General features: G+C 39.6%; 1 protein-coding gene across 2 annotated transcripts in view; it reads right to left on the minus strand.

Annotated features, from left to right (window-relative positions):
• The window catches only part of PARP4 (poly(ADP-ribose) polymerase family member 4), a 95993-nt gene that overhangs the window by 69488 nt on the left and 3754 nt on the right, over positions 1-22751 (minus strand). For both annotated transcript variants that reach the window (XM_025462807.3, XM_049101071.1), the window contains exons 2-11: positions 19758-19890; positions 17651-17852; positions 16210-16276; positions 14818-14890; positions 13334-13447; positions 12709-12855; positions 11822-11959; positions 10563-10736; positions 6763-6923; positions 581-718 (exon numbers count right to left, since the gene is read on the minus strand). In XM_025462807.3, coding sequence (XP_025318592.3) covers positions 581-718; positions 6763-6923; positions 10563-10736; positions 11822-11959; positions 12709-12855; positions 13334-13447; positions 14818-14890; positions 16210-16276; positions 17651-17852; positions 19758-19889 — 1346 coding nt within the window. In that variant the 5' untranslated portion in view covers position 19890. The remainder of the gene's footprint in view (positions 1-580; positions 719-6762; positions 6924-10562; positions 10737-11821; positions 11960-12708; positions 12856-13333; positions 13448-14817; positions 14891-16209; positions 16277-17650; positions 17853-19757; positions 19891-22751) is intronic.

Below are 22751 nucleotides of genomic sequence, written 5' to 3' on the forward strand. Positions count from 1 at the left end.
TTAGTGCAAGTCTTTTTTGGGTCCTTCATTGGCAGTTTAAAATTTTTTCCAGATAGATCTTGTATATTCATGTTTATTTTTAGGTATTTTTTTCTTCTTACATATTTAATTAAGGATCCAGATGTAATCATATCCTCCCCTGCTCCCTGTGTCTACAGTTCAGATCTAATATTAAGTGGTTACTCAAAGCAAACAAAAAATTAGAGTTATGTTTTGAATAGATACCTCACAGCATCTGGGTACTCTAATTTCTAGACCTTTCTCTGTAAGTATTGGATGTTCTCTAGATTAGATACATATAGAAGAGCCATCATGAAATAGAGAATCCTCTTTTTTCATATGATACTGTTTTCAAGAAGCAAGTCATACCTATGCACTACGCTTTTAAATATATGTAATAATAAGTACACAATTTAAATTATACTTATAACAATTAAAATGTTCCATTTTCTCTGGAATGCAATAGCTGATTTTAACTGAAGAGACTCATGTTCTATAGAAAAAAAGAAAAGAAAAACAGTAAAACATTTCATCTTCACGAGACTGAAACATTTGGAAAATAAAGATGGTATCCTCTTACCGGGACAGGATCCCTATAAAGCTTTGTACAGGAGATCCATGAAGTAAGGGCTTTACATTGCCAAGCTGGCTCAAAAACTCTGTGGCTTCATTCACTTTGCCAACTCTAAATATCTGCAAGATGTCCACTGGAACTTGGCTGTAAAAAAGCAGAAGAAAAACCTTGAGATTGCATAATCAAGAGCAAAATAAAAAATCATTATTAGCATTAAACCCAAAATAGCCCAAATGGCCATTATTATGGAATGGATTCAGTGAATCAGAACACAACATTTCTTGGAAATATTATGTAGCCATCAAAAAAAAAATCACACTCTTTAAAAATACAAGGATATAAAGTAAAATTTGTAGTAAAATTAATTTTAAAAATAGGTCACAAAACTTTATGCAGAGTATGATCTCAAATTTTGTCAAATATATAATATATGTAATATATATAATATATAGATTGAGTTCATTCATGCATGCATTCATTCACTCAACAAATACACTCTGGAGGTGCTTGGTTGGCTTAGGCTGTTAAGCATCAGATTCTTGATTTCACTGGGGTCATGACTCAGGGTCATGAGATCAAGCCCTGGGTCGGGCTCCACGCTGGGCATGGAACCTGCTTGGGGTTCTCTCTCTGCCCCTCCCGACCTTCTGCTCCCGCAGGCATGTCCTTGTGTTCTCTTTTTTCCTCTCAAAAAACCAAAACCAAAACCATTCTGTGGATATCTATCCAGGCCCTGGAAGTCAGATAACATGGTCTCTGGCTTCATGGCGCTTACATCCTAATAGAGAAAGACAATAAAAATGAACAAATAACTGATTTTAAGTTCTACTCACAAGCCAACCAGGTTCAAAGAGAGGATGCTCAAGAAAGGCCTATCTTTGAAAGTGACATTTATTTTATTGTAACATAGCATAATACAGTATATATTTTAAGACCTAACTGGTTGTTTTGGGAAAATAAATTGGCCGGGTCAGGAAGCAGGAGAGACAGCAGTGTCTGCAGTGAAGGTGGCAGCAGTGTGAATGAAAGAAGCTAATGGGGCACAGATACTTTGGAGGCAGAACTAACAGGGTGTGCTGATGTGGGGATGAAGGAGAGTTGACAATACCTCTGGGTGGGTGACCAGGATGGGGAGGCATGGGGAAAGACTGGGGTCTATGGAAGGACACAGCTGCAGGGCAGAGGAGATGAGAGGGCCTACCCAGCATGTCTTCCCAACTCCTCTTTCTTTGGCATCACACTGGTAGCTTGAAATTAGCTGGGAGTATTTACACCACAGAAACCAACAGTTATTACAAGTCAGGACTTCTATTTCAGAAGGTTGGCTTACTAGACTACTAGGTGTGAAGAAGAATCAATAATTCAATTTGGGATATATTCTACACCAACATGTTAACAGTGATTATATTATTTCTGGGTTATCCCTGGTGGTAAGATTTGGGTGATCTTTAATTTTCATCATGTTTTTACATACTGTCTAAACTTTCAGCAAAGAACATGAATTTTATTACTAGAAAAAGTTAATATGAAACAATCATCATTAGTGAAATGAAATGGAGAAAATCTAATTCTTCACAGCAGCAAAACCTCTCCAGAGGGAGAGATTCACTTTTGTCATATGAATAGTCAACATCACTTGGGTGTGAGGTAAGATCTCCAAGGCCTGCTCAAGAGGCATTAGATTATTAAACTGCACTCTCCTCCCTGTGCTTGAAGAAGTGGCTCTTCCTTCTCTTTGACTCCCTGGAGAAAGTCAGTTACTCCCCTCCTGATTCCACTTTCATTGTTACTAGTTTCTTAATTAGTATTAGATCCTAGCAGATACCTAGGGGAGGGTCAAAAATCAAATCAAAAGAAATAAAAATAATTTGATTATATATAAAAGCAAAACCTGCAAAAGATTTATAGGAAAGGATTTTTTCAATTGGCATAAAATTCACATAACTTAAAATTAACTATTTTGAAGAGTACAGTCAGTAGTATTTAGTAAACTCAAAACGTGCAATCACCACTTCTATCTAAACATTTCAGTACTCCAAAAGATACCCCATGGCCATTTAGCAGTCAGTCCTCCCTCCTCTCTCTCCTGGAACTAGGCAACTTACTTTCTGCCTCCATGGGTTCAATTTATCGATTCTAGATATTGCATATAAAAGAAATCATACAATATGTGGTCTTTTGTGTCTGGCTTACTTCACTTAGCATAATGCTTTTAAGAGTTACCCATTTTGTATTTTGTAGCATGTATCAGTACTTCATTCCTTTTTTGGTGATTAATACTCTTTCTATATTATACACACACACATATAGATTATATACACACATACATACATACACACACACACCCCTCATTTTGTTAATCTATTCAACTATTGATGGACATTTGGGTTATTTGTACCATTTGGCTACTGTACATAGTGCTGCTGTGAACATTCATTTACCAGTATCAGTTCGAGTACTTGTTTTCAGTTCTTTGGGGTATATAACAAGGAGTGGAATTGCTAGGGCAGACAAGAATTCTGTGTTGAATTTGTTGAGGAACTGTCAAACAGCAGCTGTACCATATTACACTTCCAAAAGCATTGTATGAGGGTTCCAATTTCTCCACATCTTCATTTAACACTTACGATTTTCCGTTTGTTTGTTTAAAAAAAATATACCCATCTTTGTGGGTGTAAAGTGATGTTGAGAATGGCATTTGAGGATGACTAACCAGGAAGGTAGAACTCAATTTTAGATAGGTCTGAATTAGTCCATAAAGGGAGGTGTGGGTGGGTCTGGTTCTACCAAGGTGCCGGAACACCAGTTCTCAAAAAAATAGCAAAACCTACCCCAAACTCTGATTTGCACCATTTGTTGATTTTCATGGTATTAACATTGCCATCATAGCCACTTTCCAGTTACTAATGGTATACAGTTCACAAAATCCCTAAAAATATAACAACTGGCCCCTGCATTGGTACTGGGGGCAGAGGGTGCAGTTTACCACCTTTGGCTCTAAGCAGGGTATGAGGCTAATTAAAGCTAACCTGACCCTTTATACCTAATGATAGCTGAGATGCTAAAAAGTCCAGAAGAAAGACTTCAGGCAGGGGAGTGCTGAGAGGTTACATTAGTGGAATGAATGGCCAAACCAATGGAAGTCAGTTCCACCCCTGAGAATAAACCCATCAAATTGGTTTCTGAAATTTGAAGCTGGGTCCGCACTCTCAGAGGAACCAACTAATGCCCAGTGGTGGCTTGTCTGAGCAGCTGATCCACACACGGCTGCTGTTACAGCTGCTGCCCTGGCTTGCAGAATACACATGAGCACAAGACACAGGGACTCTTTCGGTCAACGGGGAGATGGATGTGACTGACATTTAGGAGTGTCATATCTCTTAACGTATTTTCCAGACTTTCAACTATTTTCATGCCATGGGGGGGCTGTTTTAGAAGCTGCCACACACATGGTTCTGCATCTTAAAATCTTAATTTAAATGGATTTTCCTATAATACCCTTCAAAACAAAAAATACCATGTGATCTAAAAATTTTTTTTTAAAGATTTTATTTTTTTATTTATTCATGAGTGACACAGAGAGGAGAGAGAGGCAGAGACAGGCAGAGGGAGAAGCAGGCTCCATGCATGGAGCCTGACGCGGGACTTGATCCCAGGTTTCCAGGATCATGCCTTAGGCTGAAGGTGGTGCTAAACTGCTGAGCCACCAGGGCTGCCCATGATCTAAAATTTTAAAACTTAATTCTCAGCAAAATTAGGTAAACTTGAAATTAGAGTGGACTAGTAGGGAGTGTTTTCAAGCATAGAATACTGTCCCAAGCTCCATTATATACAATTATCTACATTTATACATTATATACATTTATATTATATATAATATATGTAGGGATCCCTGGGTGGCGCAGCGGTTTGGCGCCTGCCTTTGGCCCAGGGCGCGATCCTGGAGACCCGGGATCGAATCCCACATCGGGCTCCTGGTGCATGGAGCCTGCTTCTCCCTCTGCCTGTGTCTCTGCGCCTCTCTCTCTCTCTGTGACTATCATAAATAAATAAAAATTAAAAAAAAATTTATATATAATATATGTAATATTATTTTTTTTTCTTGTGAGTGTCAATACTTTATTTTGGTGTAAAGACGGGAAGCTGGAAAATAAACTGTATTTAAATTTTTCTTCGTTCCCCCTCACGCTGTGGAAACCCCCTCCCCCCAGAGCTAATCTGTTCAAACTCATATATTAAATAAACTCAGATAAAAATTACAGCAGCAAAACAAAAGCACAGAAACAAGAAAACCAGATGGAGAAGGTAGCCGGGACCAGTAGTGTCTCTTGGTGTGGATGACTGACGTGCTGAACAGGAGCTTTTGTTTCTGTTTTTTCCTTTTCTTTCCTCCTTTCTCTTCAGAGAGGGGATCTGAAGTAGCTGGTGTGTCCAGTTTCATGAAGGCTGCTTCAATAGCTTGGCTGAAGGAATTTTGGAAACTGGGCACAGGAACACGGTCTGAGTTATCACTTCCCCATCGCTGTCCACAGGAGCAGGAGAAACTAAGCTGTCTTCATCTTTTTTTTGAAGCAGTTTTGGGCCACACATCTGCTTTTGCTTTTCCAACTCTCAGCATCTGAGCAAAGGAAGGGAAGGGAGAGTCTTCTTCCAGACTCCTAACGCAGAATGAAGGACTGCCCTGACTGGCAGTGGGTGACAGAGAGGTCAGCATAAAGTCTGCTTGGGAACCTGGACTTCTGCTGAGACAGGGAGAGGGCACCATGGCCCTCAGTGCTGGTGGGCCCCAAAGCAGAATCAAAGGTGCAGGTATAGGAATTGAAGGCAGGAAACTGCTGTAGATTCTCTAGGAGAATGTGGACTTCTGGGTACTTGCCCTGTTTCTTGTTCTCCTCCATCTCAATCCTGCGTTCCTGCGGCATTTCTCCCAAGCCTTCCTCTGGCGCTGCCGCTTCCTCTTTTCAGTGTCATCTGAGAATATCTCTAGGGTTTCCTTAGAGACCACAGGAGGCTGCAGATCTAGTTCACAGATGCTGAACTCACAGGTAAGTGGCAGATGAGAGAGGTATCTATGGTGCTGTCAAACATCCTAGGATATGGAGTAGTCAGAGATCTCCACCACTACTGCCAAGATCTTCTCTGGGCTCTGCTCCAGGCTGCCGTATTCCCTCACAAGGCAGCTCACATTCACAGGGTCCAGGAACATGTGCTGCCCGTCCTCCGCTTGGTAAAAGTAGTAACAAGGAGAGCTGCTCAGATGTGTGAAGCCTGGCTTGCTGATGGGTTCCTGCTGGCTGGACTCAGTACAAATGGTCCCCTTTCCAAGACTGTCATCTGCTAACTCTGCGTCATTACAAGCCTCAGGCTCTGGTTCAGACACTGCTTCCTCTTCCTCTACCAGAGGGAAAGAGAGAAGGTCGAGTCCTTCAAGAAGAAATGAAAGAAGGGACAGACATGTTCATCAACAACATGTTCATCACTGTGCTGCCCGTTGTTGAGAGCTTCGGCTTTGCGGATGGGATAAGGAAGCAGATGAATGGTGTGGCCAGCCGGCAGCTGGTGTTCAGCCATTGGGAGATCATTCCCAGCGACCCCTTCTGGGTGCTGACCACTGAGAAGGAATACTTGCACTTTGGGGAAAAGGCTGATTCTGAGAACCAGGCCGGGAAGTACATGAACGCAGTGCGCAAGCGGAAGGGTCTTTACGTGAAAGAGAAGATCGTGGAGCACGCAGAAAAGCAGAGAACCCTCAGCAAAAATAAGTAGCTACTCTACTGGCAGGTTCTTTTCTTTATAGTAAAAGCATCACCCAGGGTTTGATCCTGGAAACACTTTTTTATGCTGCATTCTCTCTGTGTGTCCACTTTCAATAAAGTTGGTCCTTATGAACATTTACACACACATATTTTATGTAGGCTCTATGCCCAGCAAGGAGCCCAATGCATGGCTTGAACTCGTGACCCTGAGATCAAGAACTGAGCTGAAATCAAGAATCAGACACTTAACCAACTGAGCTACCCGGGTGCCCTCCAAGCCCCATTATAAGCACTGAAGAAAGTAATTTGTCATCACAACATAGTTACCTTGTTACTAGAGGATTAAACAGGTAATTAAGGAGAGTAGCTCTTGAACAGGATCTGAATAGTATAACATAATAACAGATCCTAAGACATTTCCTTTATGCATACCTGTGATTATTCTGTAAAACCTCTTTTCTAACTCTCAAAAATTCTTCAGTGTTCTGCTCAACATGCTCAATTTTGCATCTCAGAGCTCGGTATTTGGCAAGAGATGGAGGACTGGGTTTGAACAAATTAGTTTCACAGACATTAACCATGTCTCTTATTAGCTGTAGATGGAAATAATAAAAGATGTCAGAATCACTACATTCAAAATATTTATAGCACATTACACTTTATCAAAAAAGATTGGAAAAATAAGGTTTTTGTCCCCAAAGTTTTTTTTAAGGTTTTATTTTTAAGTAATCTCTATACCCAATGTGGGGCTTGAACTCACGACCCTGAGATCAAGAGTTGCATGCTCCACTGACTGAGCCAGCCAGTGGCCCCTCTCCCAAAGCTTTTGATCAATATTTATGTGAGTTACATATTAAAGGTAATACCTTTATATATATTGCACCCTCAGTGACAGCATACTATACAATAAGAATAATAGTGTCCATCAGGATAGCATATCATTGTTGATAAAGTGTTTTCGGGTATAGCATTTCTCTAATCCACACTACAGCTCAGGTGTTATTTTCCTCATCGTATAGATGGGGAAAGTGAGACTCTAAGAAGCTGAATTAAGTGCTCAAGATTCCACAGCAAAGAGGGGGTGACTGACTAAGTAGGAGCTCAGATCATCAAAATTCAAGTCCAATTCTGTTACCAAAATCTCATTAAGCATGTTCTGTATGCCAGGCATTGTATCAGGTTTGAGAGATAGAAAAATGAATAAGACATGGTTGTCTTCCCTGAAGGAACCTAATTATATTTAGTATACTCCACAGGTCATGGGGCTTGGAGGATGGAACACAGCTCCCAGCTCATCTGAATTACATTTATTATGGGGATGTATTGGTTTTACCATCTTTGAGATGAAAGAGACATGACAGGGGAGCCCTATTCATTCTGCTGCCACACATCTTTATAATTCAAACACACCAGCCATAAAAGAAAAGGTTGATGCATTTTCTATATAAAAGTAAAAAACTCAACCACCACCCAAAATTCACCATAAGCAAAGTAAAACAAAACAAACTATAGAAAATATTTGCAACTCCTTTCCCAGACTACGCTCCCTAACTTATTAATAGGTCCTAAAAGTCATGAAGAAAAATGGCAAGATCCAGAAGAAAAAGGGTCAAAGGACATGAGTAGACAGTTCACAGAAAAAGACACATAAACTAAACATAAATCCTGTAACTGAGAAGTCATTTCTCATCCATAAAATTGGTAAAAATCTGAATGTTTGACAGATACACTTTTGGTAAAACTATAGGAAATAGAAACTCTCATTCACTGATAGTGGGAGGGCAACGAGTAGAACTTTTATGAGGGAATAAGATGAAATCTATCACAATACAGATGCATTAATCCCATAAGCCAGTGCTTCTACTCCTGGGATCTCAGAGACACTCTTGTGTAGGTATGAAATGACAAATTACAAGCATATTCATTTTGGCTTTGTGTGTAGTAGAAAAGTCTGGAAACAATCCTAATGTCTGGCAATAGGGGATGCCCACACAAGGTGGTGAATGAAGATGCTCTCTTACATGCTGGATATGTTAAGAGGGGAAAATGGGTGCAGAACAGAAAACATGGTACATAACTTCTTATGTAAAAAAAGTAGGGAGGAATAAGTATACACGTGCATATTTATAGTTATTTGCATAAAGAAAATACAAAGACAAGACACTAATAAAAATGGTTCTCTCTCGAGCTGGGGAGTTGGAGTGGGAGGAGGGGACATGTTAGAATAGAGATTGCTCAGAGTATACTTTTTTTTTTTTTAAAGATTTTATTCACTTATTCATGAGAGACACAGAGAGAGACAGAGAGAGGCAGAGACACAGGCAGAGGGAGAAGCAGGCTCCATGCAGGGAGCCCGACATCCTGAGCCACCCAGGCATCCCTAACTTTTATATTTTTGATAGGTAACACATGTGCATTATTTCAAAGTCAAAATTATATTTAAAAGGTATACTATGGGGCAGCCTAGGTGGCTCAGCGGTTTAGCGCCGCCTTCGGCCCAGGGCGTGATCCTGGAGTCCCGGGATTGAGTCCCACGTTGGGCTCCCTGCATGGAGCCTGCTTCTCCCTCTCTCTGTGTCTCTCATGAATAAATAAATATAATCTTAAAAAAAAAAAAAAAGAAAAAGCATTTGGATGGACACCATATATACCTTTTCAGTAGCAGAACCAGAAACTGAGGTTCTTAAAGTTCTTAAAGGTGGTAGGCAAATCATGAAACTTTAAATTTGGAAGGCTCCTTTATCATCTCATTTACTGGTTCATCTCATTTGTTGATCTGTCACTTATTTTGGATTACAGACTACTCCAGGAATCTGTTGAAAGCTATAATTTCCCGTAAACATATAAAGTTTCATATCCACAAACTCTTCTGAAGTCTACGTCATAGATTTATGGTCTTGTCCCAATTCCTTCATGCACAGATGAGGCAGCTCAGAACAGGGAGTGACTTGATCTCATCCAAGGTGAGGGGGACACTGTGGCTGCCTTCCTCTTTGCTAACTGAGCCTTGCTCCTTCCCCTACAGTTCAAGGGAGTGGGCTCATTTCTGAGGAGTCAGTAATTCCACTCTCCTTGCCAGTGACTGGCTTAGAATGTGCATATGACTCAGTTTTGAGCAAAGAACTGACCAAAGAGTCTGCAGGATGGGGGGAGATTGTTCTGAGAGACAAGAAAAGAAATACTCCATTTGGGATGCTATGAACAACCACAGCTATAAGGTCACATAAGGTGAGCCAGGCTGAAAGGGAAGCTCAGCTTACAGGAAACACAGAGATGGAAAGAGGCTGTGATAATTCTACCTCTGAGTGACTGGAGGAGCAGCCACTCACAGCTGGCTTTTTGTTATACAGGGTGACAGGTGTCCTCATGGTTCAAGTCAATTAGAGCTTTCTGTTTCTTTTGTAAAAAGAATCCTAATTCATCTCCTTGAGATAAGGAATCTAAAGGACTCCATAAAAATCTGCTTTTGTTCCTTCTCCTGCTTCTATTCTTGCCAGGACCTGCACTTTACATGTGCCTGTGATGTAATCAGTGTGTGTTCTCCTTTGAGGGGACAAGAAGTTAATGATTTCTCAAGAAGAGATAACATCTAACAAAGGGCCAGGCGAGAAGGGCCTGATGAAGCTATCGTATGACTGTCCAGACCACCAGAGTTAGACATCTCCATAAGACCCCCTGGCTCTGAGGAATAACACCTGGGCCCTTGTCTTTGTTCCTACCAGTTCCTGGGGGCCTGAGAGGACACAGATGCCAGACCATGATGCTCAATAAAATCCCCAGACCCCAAGCAAAGATAAGACTCCCTCCTTTCCTTGCTGAGTCTCCCAGACACAGTCTGTACCTGCAGTCTCTATATACCTACAAAAAACTCTGCTTTCACCTCATGCTGGCTTATATTTGATCTCTATCCTGTGAGCAGCCAGGGACTCTCTCTGCTGGTCCTGCACGACCCGCTCTGGGTCCTCAGACCTGGCCTGTGGGCATCATTCTAATGTAGAAAATTATTTCACAGCGTAGCAATTCTAAACATATCTGCCATTGTACTATTATTCCAACACATTCATGTTTGGAAACATGGTTCAGATAACTTCCATGAGGACCCAAAGCATTCTAAAATGGTTCAACGTTTATTTTTTGAGCCAACTTTCGGATTCAGTGATACCTTATTAATCACATTTGGAAAGACCCTTCCACAATTTATTATAAATTGAATTCTTTTTTCAGAGATTTACCTGGCAGAGGTCCTCTTTCTTAGCTAACAGTCTCAGGTCTACTTCCTCAGTTGTTGTGCCTTTGTGAGGTATTAATCTGTAGAACTCAGTCATCATTTTTTGCAATTGTTCTTCTGTTTCTCCATTTTTCAATGCTGCCTTTACTAGAAGTAGAACTCCCTCTGCCTTGCTCACCTTTAAATGGAGGACAATATACGCTTATTAAATAAATAAATAAATCTTCAAAAAAATCAAATCAAATCAAATCTTGACAATCAGGGAGAGAGTGAAGGAACATATGCATAAAAATATCTAAAACCGTTTTAAGATATGTCACAACTATTAGTTAGTTTTCTACTGACACCAGCCATAAGACAGATGCCATACTTTCAGGAGATGTGTCTTGGTTGTGATGATGATGCCACGAGAAGCCTTCCAAAACTGGGCTCAGCTTAACTAGAGGGAAAAACCAGAGCCTTCAATACCTGTGACTGTATATCTAGATCTATACCTAGATGTACATCTATATCTATGTCTACAATGGTATCTATATTTCTGTCTATATCTGCAGAGAGCAGAATACTAATGGAACCAGAGGAGACTTGCTGTTCACACAAGAAATTCAGAAAAATGTCAGAATTGAACTGGGAACAAAATCCAGCAGAACATGTTTCTACTTACACAAGTACTGTTTGGGCTTTGCCCCAGAAAACCTTTTTCTCCCTGAAATAAACTAGTTTAGTTCCACAGAACACTGTATTATTTTACCATAACAATGCAGTTGCACAAGTTGTACCATTGGGAATATTTTCCTTCGTTTGCTCTTTCGATCATACAAAGTGAAGAAGAGTATTTTCTGGAGGGCTGGAAGTATCCCAGCCTTCCCCTAAATGGTCACATGTTAGGAGACTGTAAGGCAGTGGCTCAGACTTGGGTCTGAGCATCTGATCATGAGGACCAAGAGCAACCTTGTCCCTCAGGCCTGTTGCACATCTGGGGACCTAAGGGGCAGGCCCCCTAAGGAGCCAGCACCAGACACTGCGCTGGGAGCTGCTCTTGGGTCTGACGCTTTATATGTAAGAACATCTAGCTGTCCTGGAAGCCTGTTTTCCCCTCAGGGCTCTCAGTGTTCCCTTTTCCCAAGGTAAGAAAAAGCCCATCAGGAATGCACCCAGGAGAGGCTGGACTGGTGCCCCAACGCATGTGGTACCATGTCAGCAGCTGAGCCAGACAGCAGCTGGACACAAGGCGGGTGCTGCTGCAGGGACATTGTGACTCACGTCATTGAGGCTAATCCTGTTCACAGGCTTGAGAAGCAGACGCCCCAGGCAGCCCAGAGCTTCTGCCCAAACCATCTCCACCAAATCGCTCACTTCTTTGCTCAGAGCGCTTGCATTTATTACCTCCTCCAAAAGCAACTGCAAAAAACAAACAAACAAACAAACAAAAAACCCCAGCAACAAAAAGTCTCATAAGTGGGTTGATTTAAAACCAAGAGGAACAGAGACAAGAGAAGAAATAATTAACTGCAGTCACAGAGAGAGTCACAGGCAGCCAAGGGATTGGTATCTGTCTGCACCTCTGCTTCCTGCCTACACGCTCCCTATTTCCCCCTCTTCCTTTTATTCCCACTTCATGTTTCCTTTTGACCCTTCCTTTGCTTTGTAAGCTTTAGGCCTGCTAGTGGCATCAAAGGTTAAGTGGCATTAAGGATTAAGGATGCCTATTCCACACCTAGGTTACAAGGAAATCTGAAAGCCTTGGAGGTATGTTGCTGAAACAACCAGGTCTGTGGCTCATCCTTGAACTCACTCCCCACCATGCTTCCTTGTCTGTGAGTTTACCTTTCTTGTTCTTTTTTTAAAAATATATTATTTATTTATTCATAGAGACGCAGAGAGAGAGAGAGAGAGAGAGAGGCAGAGACATAGGCAGAGGGAGAAGCAGGCATCATGCAGAGAGAGCCTGACGTGGGACTCGATCCAGGGTCTCCAGGATCACACCCTGGGCTGCAGGCAGCGCTAAACCGCTGCACCACCAGGGCTGCCCACCTTTCTTGTTCTTAACTCCCACTTTCTCCCGTCAGGTTTTTATTTGTCAAAAGAAAACATTTCTATTAAAGATATTCAATCAATCACACAAAATAGCACATAAAAATAAATCTTACTGCCTGAAGTTTTTCGGATGCTAATTGGGTTGCTTCAGGTGTAAAATGTTCCCTTAACAGAAATCCTTGTTTCTTCAGCTCTTCAATGTAATTTTCATAGTATTCACTTGCGTCTGCAGAGGTTTTCTGCACAGAGAACTTTCTAGTCTGTGAATTATAGTGTGGAGCAAAATGTTAGGATGCGAGGTACAATAACTTATTAACCGGTGGATCCTTACTGATCACCTCCTTACACACCGTGGGGAAACAGAATGTCAATAAAGCATTGGATCTCTGCCAGCAAGAGTTTAGTAACTAGTTTTTTCAAAGAATGACTTAAATCTTCAATTCTTCACTAAACAGCCTAATACCTGAAAGTAAGAGGAGAAAAGCCTGAGCAAGTACAACAGGCAGAAGAGATGCATTTGATTCACTGAAGTCACTCAAACAGGTTCAGAGACTGCATACTCACTCTTACTTTACATATTTGTCTGGCTTTGAAGTCTGGCTTTCAAACTTTTTGGAAATGAAAAAAATTAATCAGGGGAAGGGAAAAAAAGAAAAAACCTCAGAAATGAGGTCTTCCCACCAACAGTGCAAGAGGGTTCTTTAAAAAAAAAAAAAAAAAAAAAAAAAAGATCATTACCTTGTGGCCATTGGCCAGGAGGAAGTGTGTGGATATGAGAAAGGCAGGGTCTTCAGGGTCCTGGCAGCTCTGCAGTTCTACCACGGCCACCTCCTTACCTCCCTTGGCCCCAATCTGGAAAATAGGCTATTCCTTCAGAAGCTGCATTCGTTAAATAACAAACGACACATACACCATTTAAAAATGTTGATTATAAAAACTAATACAAGGGGCACTTGGCTGGCTCAGTAGGTTAAGCATCTGCCTTCAGCTCAGGTCATGGTCTCAGGGTCCTGGGATTGAGCTCCCACATTAGGATCCCCTCTGCAGGGAGCCTACTTCTCCCTCTCCTTCTGCCCCTCCCCCTGCTTGTGCTCTCTCACTCTCTGACAAATAATAAAATCTTAAAAAAAAAACAAAACTAGTACCAGTTGATTTGGAGATATAATTTAGAAAATACACAAAGTATAAAGGGGGGATCCCTGAGTGGCGCAGCGGTTTGGCGCCTGCCTTTGGCCCAGGGCGCGATCCTGGAGACCCGGGATCGAATCCCACACCGGGCTCCTGGTGCATGGAGCCTGCTTCTCCCTCTGCCTGTGTCTCTGCCTCTCTCTCTCTCTGTGACTATCATAAATAAATAAATTTAAAAAAGGACTGCTTTTGCTGCATCCCCCCCCCAAAAAAAAGAAAGTATAAAGGGGGCACCCCCGGTGGCGCAGCGGTTTAGCGCCACCTGCAGCCCGGGGTCTGATCCTGGAGGAGACCCAGGATCAAGTCCCACGTAGGGCTCCCTGCATGGAGCCCGCTTCTCCCTCTGCCTGTGTCTCTGCGTCTCAGTCTCTCTCTCTCTCTGAATAAATAAATTAAAAAAAATGTTTAAAAAAAAAGTATAAAGGAAAAACAAAAATTACCTAACATCATACTACAGATATACAATTCCTATTAATGTTTTGGTATATTTCCTACTGGTACTTACTTTTACTATAGATAAATCTGTATACATTTAAACTGTACCACTTTTTATATTTTCTTCATCATAGAGGGAATTTATTCTCAAGTTACATTTTATTAAAATATCTAAAATATGTAAATGGGGCATCATTTCAAATGCTAGGGCTTTCACTTATATATTAGAGAAAGAATTTTCTCCTTTTCTTTTTAATGAATAGTAATGGAAATTCAACATGATATAAATACTTAGTGTCAAGTCTACTCCAAAAAAATATATGAACCAGTAATAAACAGGAGAGGAGATCCTTTACTTTTAAAGTCATGTTAATATTTTGTACTGTTTATATTTTTATTATGAGCATGTATTACTTTAATTAAAACAACTAAAAAGTCAAACATAAAATTTTCTTGATTATTAAAAATCAACTCATATATTAAGAAATACTTATTTAGGATACACACAATTTTCCAAAACAATGAGAAAATTATCAAACAGGAAAAGTAATCAGGAGACATTCAGGTTTTTTTTTTTCAAATACAAACCAGACTCTTACTTTTTCCAAGGTGTTATATTTTGCAACTTCAAAGTCTTGTGGAAAATGAGGAATTTCAACATTCTTGTAAAACCTGAAATTTGTATAATAAAATTTTAACATCAAAATGGACTTTTAGACTAAACAGAACTTCCACAAATTTTTTTTGTATGTCTCCTAATTCCATACAAAATATATTTTAAGTCCCTAATGGCTCCTTAGATATTCTGAAAATGGTTAAAAAGTCTTGTGGAATGAGCTGGATTCCTCCTCTGTATAGCTCTAGAGCTCTGATGCCAAATACTGAATGTCTGCATTGGAAGGTGGGGTGGCATGGAGCAGAAATGGGGGTCAGTGCACTGGAGAGAGCGCCAATCCTAGCAGAGGCAGGTGACCTGCACTTTCTTGGGTTCTGACCCTTAGGAGCCGTGTCACTCAGACAGGCTCATATCAGAGACTCTCTGGACTCCAGTTAACCACCTCTCCCATTAAAATAAAGGTGTCAGATTTCTCATAATCCATACTTTTATATTTGGTATTTGTTCTCTCTTTTAACACTAGTAATAACAAATAAAGTAAACGTGATGCTTAATTCACACTACAGTTTTAGGTATGCTTTACGAAGCCATATAAAACTGTAGCCTCACATCCTCCATTTGCAGAAGGCTGTCACTCTTTCCATTTTTTGACATATTAGGTAAAGAGTAAGGAACTGTCTTTACTCAAAAGTCTTCTGAGTAAGGCAGCCGGGTAAGCAGACTGCCTACATCTCAGTTCCTTTTCTTTTTAAAAATCAATCTAACAACTATGTCCAGTCTTATATAATACTAAGCTGGAAATCATTATCACTATGCTAGTGGAAGTAAAGTCTTGAATAAATAAAAGTCAAAAATTAGAGAAGCAAGATAGATGAAAATACTACAAAAAACATGATGTCTAATAGCATTTTAAAACTGTGTTTAGGAGCACCTGAGTGGCTCAGTGGTTGAGCATCTGCCTTTGGCTCAGGGTGTAATCCCGGGGTCCTGGGATCAAGTCCTGCATTAGGCTCCCCATAGGGAGCCTGCCTGTCCCTCTGCCTATGTCTCTGACTCTCTCTTTGTGTCTCTCATGCATAAATAAAATATTTTTTAAAAAATAAAACTGTGTTTGAGTGTCAGCTCAGGTCATGATCTCAGAGTCGTGGGATCAAGCCCCACATCAGGCTCCCCACTTATTGGGGAGTCCACTCTCCTTCTTCCTCTCCCTCTGCCCCTCACCCTGCTTGCGCTCTCTCTCTCTCTCAAATAAATAAATACATACACACATACATACATACATACATGAATAAATCTTAAAAAAAAAACCCAACACCATGCTTGAGGTTTACAAAACATTTTGCAAACTGAGTCTTAATGATCAGAAGTAGATTACTCTGTGAATTCCACAATGTTTTCCTTCTCCATGGAGTTGTCCAGGGATGGATCATCTGTTGTCACTTCTAGAATAAAAAGAAAATGCTTGTTTACTATTCAAAGATTTATTAAAATTATTAACAATAAATCCTGGAATTGTTAAGATCCTTGAATACACGTCATATTTACCATGCTATTCTTTTTTTTAAGATGTCCTTAAATTAGCTATAATAATTGGTGATCTAAGGATGGTACGGTGGGACAAGAAGAAGGTAGATCAAAAATAAAAGACTATAGTATAATTCTATTTTAATAGGCATGTAAGGAGAATTCTAATGTAATCTTTATTTATTTGAAACTCATTGATAGATATACAATTCCAAATGGTATCTTTTTTTCTTCTGAAGATCATGGTGAGCATAGCTATGAAATACATTTCTAGTATGCTACAGGGTCCGAATGAGCTTACCAGTGCCACGTGACAAAGAAGGAAGTGAGGATGTTCTAGATTAGAAGAGGGAAATTCACAGGTTCCTTTGTGAAGCTAAGCAATTTCTGCTTCATAGTTTTCTTATAAAGGAATCCTAACACTGTCTATAGCATTCTGATATATAGGAATAACTCCTTTTATACAAGGATTTCTTTCCAGTTTTAATAATGCTGTCAAGATTTCAAAGAATGTCAATGTATTTATAGTAATTCTGAATCTGATTGTATCATCATGGATGTTGAAAAACATTTTCAATGTTTTTACAACACTGTAAAAGGAGTTCACTATCCTGCCTATTTTGTCTTAGCTACCATTTTCTGTGAGTAATAAAGTCTGAGGATAGCTTTTTGGACAATCATTTGTCTAATGATGCTGCATCACAGTAAAACATTTAGATTTCTGAAACTCCTATAAATAATACAATTTATATGTACAATGTGATATCTAACATATATCATGTGCTTACTATAAAGTATTATTTACCAGAACTGCTTGACTTTTGATAGGTCTCATGAGGAGGGCATTTCCCTATGTCCAAAGGCTTGCTTCTTGGCCAGATTGCAAAATAAAAATCTGAGTTTATAAAGGAGATATATGCTTATGGAGAGATATCTATTGGAAAGAACTTTTTTAGCAAAATGCTAGTCATAAAATTTCCAGTCATTAAGTTGTGGTGATAATTTTTTTAAAAAAGTTCCTTCTCCCTCCCAAATAAAAATTTACACATCAAGTTTTCAGAGATTATCAGTGTTTTTGTATAGTCTTTTTGAATCTGGTCACACTAGATTGGATACTGAGAAATCTATTCCTATTGCTAAAGTAGCCTTTTGTCCTTCACTATTTGGCTATTTTTTGAGATAAGGAATTTTGTCATATGTCTGGACAACCCTTTGACTATATTGTCTTTGATAAATTGAAACATTTACTATTGTACCTGTAATATATTACGTGCTTAATATAAAATACTTACCAGAACTGCATGCCTTTTGACAAGGAGGTGGTATGATGTCCACTGCCTTATTAGGATCATAATTCATTATGTCCAAGAGTCTCTTTTCTTTGATAGAGTCCCATATAAAATCTGGGTTTATAATATGGATCTGGTTCTTTTGGATACACTTCAGTTGATACTGGGTCAGAACAGCAGCATTGTCTAAGATTGTATGTGTGCACTTAGAAAAAAAGAATCAATTCATTATGTACTTGTAAAAAAATCTAAATAAATTACTTACATCTGCAATTTTCACTCTTAAAAGTCTTGAAGATAATTTGTAGTAATATTTCTCAGATTTCTAGAACTCTTATAAATGATATAATTTTTAGTTACATTAAGGTTTAAAAAATCAAGTTTTTAAAGAGTATGGATATGGATGTACTATAATTGATTAGCCAACCCTAGAGGTTATTTCCAAATTTTCACTCCTCTAAACGACACTGTACTGAATGTCTTCATGCACACATATTTGTACACTTGTTTGTTTTCCTAGGAGTGGAGTGAGAGATTCAAAAGGTAATCACTATTTAATTTGTTAAGCTGAATTTTATTAATTTATTTTGGAATAAATAGTATATGCACATTGTAGAATATATAAAAAGTAAGACAATAATAATAATAAATTAACCTATTCCCTACCATTGTTCTCAGTTCGTTTCCCCAGAGGCATCTGTTGTAACTTGTTTCTGGAGTATTCCTGTAGAGCTATTCTATGCATAGGCAACAAACATATAAGTACATAGCCCTATTTTTAGTCACAAATGGCAGTATATGAAACATGCTGTTCTGAAACTGCCTTTCCACTTAACAATTCATCTTGCAGTTCACTCCTCAACAATACATATATAGTTGTCTCCTTTGTTATAATACCTGGTATGCACATTTCAGAAGTTTATATACAATGGCAACATAACTTTCAAAAAGGTTGAACTCACAGTATGTGGGAATTTCTGAAAAAGAGAGACCATGCTGGCATTCTTTACCCAGAAGGTAAACTGAGAAGGTACAACAGGCATGAATTATTTATCCATCCACAGAAATGATGAGATGGACTAGGACGGCCATATAGGGGATGTAATATATGGTTCTGCCTGAACTGGAGGTAAACAGGGACATTCCATTTCTGATAATCACAGGCAAACTACTAAATGTCAGGGAGCACCCAGCATCTAGCTGGAGTTGAACATACTTCACAGAACAAACCAGATTCACGGTCAGCAAGATCCCGGCCTGTGGTTCAGGAAGAGGCAGTGCTGACCCACCCCATCGGTTCACCAACAGAAGGAAGAGCAGCAGACAGGGCAAGCCCTGCATTGGCAGACCTAGAATCTAATGACTTCAGACTTTAATTTCTACTTCTTATGATGAAGTGGTTAAAAAAGAGGAGGTTAGCCTTACTTATTTTTTAAGATTTCATCCAGCTGTCAAAATCCATATTTAAATTGTCAGGCCTACAATTCCTTTCAAGAGAGGAAAGTAGCTTCCTTCAGCCTTTAAATAAAAACAAGCAATACAAACTGTACAAGCAGTACAAGATGAGTTTATGATGCATGTTTTTCTTTGTCTGCTGAGTCATATTGTACAGGTGACACTCAGAGTTTGACATACTGATGAGTGATTAGATAGACTGCTTTTTGCAAATGCTATACACCATAACTCTTCTCCTTTGAGAACAGATTTGGCTGATCTGAAATTATTTGTTTTGCTCTTTAGCTGTACTCTAATAACCTCAGATTCACAAGGTATGTGGGATTTCCCTATAGCCCAAGGGAATGGAGAAAAGGTGGGACGTATGGTCTTCCCTCCTCTGCCCTTCTCCAGCCCAATTTCCCTTTTGGCAATATCACAATTTAATCTGCCTTCAGTGACTTTCTTCTGCTGCCAATTTTTTCTGCTTACTCTTCTAACCATGACTTGTTCTCCTCTTTTTTTAAAAAAAATTTATTTTAAGTAGGCTCTATGCCAAATGTGGGGCTTGAATATCAAGACCCTTAGATCAAGAGTCTCATGCTCTTCCCATGCAGCCAGGTACTCTGACCTAGTATAGTATCTATCATACAGTTCTTACGAAATTTGCAAATACCTGAGGATTTAATAAAAAGGAAAAACTTCCACCATTCTCCTTAATGTCATTTTGTAGCTTTTTCTTCAGTTGACGAGGTAAGTCCTTGACTTTCAAATAGAAGGTACAATTTGCAAAGATTCCCACAGTCATCCTGGAAAAAAAGTTTCAAGTCATAGTTTTAAAGAGTTCTCAATGAAATATTACTCAGCCATCAAAAAGAATGAAATCTTTCCATTTGCAACAATATGGATGGAACTAGAGGGTATTATGCTAAGAGTCATTCAGAGAAAGACAAATACCAAATGATTTCATTTATAATGAGGAATTTAAGAAACAAAACAGATGAACACAGGGGAAGGAAAGGAAAAATTAAATAAGCACAGAGAATGGTGCAGGGCTCAATCCCAGGACCCCGAGATCATGAACTGAATCATAACCAAGAATTGGGTGCTTAACTGATTGAGGCACCTCAATCGTAAGAGACTCAACCCCAGGGAACAAACTGAGGGTTGCTGGAGAGGTGGTAGGTAGGGGGATGGGGTAACAGGGTGATGGACATTAAGGAGGGGACATGATATAAGCATTAGATGTAACTGATGAATTACTAAATTATACTCCAGAAACTAATAATACAGTAGATGTTAATGAAATTGAATTTAAATAATAAATAAGTAGACCACATTATAATAAAGCTCTAGTGAGTCTATGGAAAAAAATAAAACACAGGATTCTCTTTTCAATGAATATTACTGACAGTAAATTTAGAATTGTTCTACATGCAAACTGTGGGAAGCTGGGCATTATTTTAAAAAGACATACTACAATAATTTTTAACTACAAAAATTGAACAATGGTCAAACTTACAATAAGTATGTTGGTTTTAGAATCTTTATGGCTGATACTATGGCACCCCAGAATATACTGGTACAGGCTCATACTATACATCTTAATGAAAATGTACAGATTTCAGTTACAGATCAGGTATGTGGTTTAAGAACATAGAAGCATTTATTTCTAAATTAAAAATTAATATTATGTGATAGAGCGACACCTGGGTGGCTCAGGTTGTGATCCCAGAGTCCTGGGATTGAATCCCACATTGGGCTCCCCAAAGGGAGCCTGCTTCTCTCTCTGCCTAGGTCTCTGCCTCTCTCTGTGTCTCCCATGAATAAATAGATAAATCTTAAAAAATATATTATGTGATAGAAAACCCACAAATTTTTATATATAATTCCATAAAATCAAAGAGATCCATGAGTTATGTGGGTTTCTATTAAGCCATTCTGGAGAAAAAATTGATCAATCAGTAATAAAAATATACAATTTATGTTTAAATAGAAACATTTGTATGTTAATTTAATATCTTTTACTGTCATACTTTCCCACATATAGAAAATAATTGCTTCTAAGAAAAATAAGCCTATTTTGAATTAAAAGAAATGTAAAGGGGGATCCCTGGGTGGCACAGCGGTTTGGCGCCTGCCTTTGGCCCAGGGTGCGATCCTGGAGACCAGGGATCGAATCCCACATCGGGCTCCTGGTGCATGGAGCCTGCTTCTCCCTCTGCCTGTGTCTCCGCCTCTCTCTCTCTCTCTGTGACTATCATAAATTAAAAAAAAAAAAAAAAAGAAATGTAAAGGTATTTAACAATAAACTAATAAATGGTGAGTTACTGGATTTAATTCACAGTAGCTATTTGTCAAATTCTTAAAATTGAAGTAATCTCTGACAGGTTTCCCCAAAGCAGCTGATATGTCCTAGAAAGCGGCTCCCGGTCTGAGCCAGAAAGGCAGGCAGCTGGCAGGTGCCTACAGGGCCCAGCCTCCCAACCGCGCCCAGGGGTTCCGCCTTCCTCCTTCAGTTCCACTTGCCCCTGGAATGCCTGCTTCTCTCAGGCTGGGGTCCCTGCTCCAGTTTCCTTGCAAGAGTAACACTGCCCATTCCTTGTGACCCTAAATGAAGGCCTCCTCTATGTGAGGACCACTCCTAACTTAGGACAAAATGCCCACTGCCTTCCCAAAGTGTATACCTCAGGCACCCCAGATTTGCCAAGTCTCCAATCTAGGCCTCCCTCTGTTCTCCTCTTGACAAGTGGTTGCTGGGTGCTGCTGGCTGCTCAAGCCCTTGCTTACCCTGGTTGGCCATCAGCATCTCCTCACAACCCCTGCGCATAGGTGCAATCAATCTACTTTCCCAGGCTCCTCTGTCACCCTGGCCCATGCCCCCATCAGTGGAGACCAGACTCCCTCCCCCACTTCTGCTCCTCTCTGCCTCTAATCTCCTTTACACTGTAGCTTGGGTAAACTTTTTTTTAAATAACATTTCAAATGAAATTCAAATTTCTTACCATGGTTCAAGGCCTGGCCTCTCTCCATAGCCACCTCCTGCACTTCTCTCTCACTTTGCCCTGGACACACTGGCTTTTTCTCCAGGTTGGCGAAAACTTCAAGGTGGGTCCTCACAGCCTTCACACATGCTGTTCCTTCTCCCTGGGGCCCTATTCCCTGTCCCCACCTCACACTTGTATATCCTACCCAGGACCTAGAAGAATCTGTCCAGCAAATGAACAAATTAGGGGTTTCTGGTTTTTTTTCTTATGATGACTAGTTAAATTGAAGTCCCTTGATCTAACTCTGCCTTTCCATAGGCATTAATATTTACTAATTTCCTATGTGTTGTCTTTTACATTTAAATGGATTCATACTTATCAGGGTTTATAAATGGGAAATATGATGTTGAATACCATGAAAGTTATCACACTATGTTAGTTAGATTAATTTATCTTGTTTTTAATCTCTGACAGTTAAAAACAAATGAAACACTAAAACTCTGAAGAATCTTTAACAATGTTCAGGACAGTCTCTACACAATGTACCCTGCCTATGTTGGGCAAGGAAGACTGAAGTGGACATGATGCTCAGATCCACCTTTCCAGATCTGTCCTGTTCTTTTTTTTTTTTTTTTTTTTTTAGATTTTATTTATTTATTCATGAGAGTCACAGAGAGAGAGAG

Source organism: Canis lupus, chromosome 25, assembly GCF_003254725.2.
Source record: "Canis lupus dingo isolate Sandy chromosome 25, ASM325472v2, whole genome shotgun sequence".
Taxonomy (NCBI): Eukaryota; Metazoa; Chordata; class Mammalia; order Carnivora; family Canidae; genus Canis; species Canis lupus.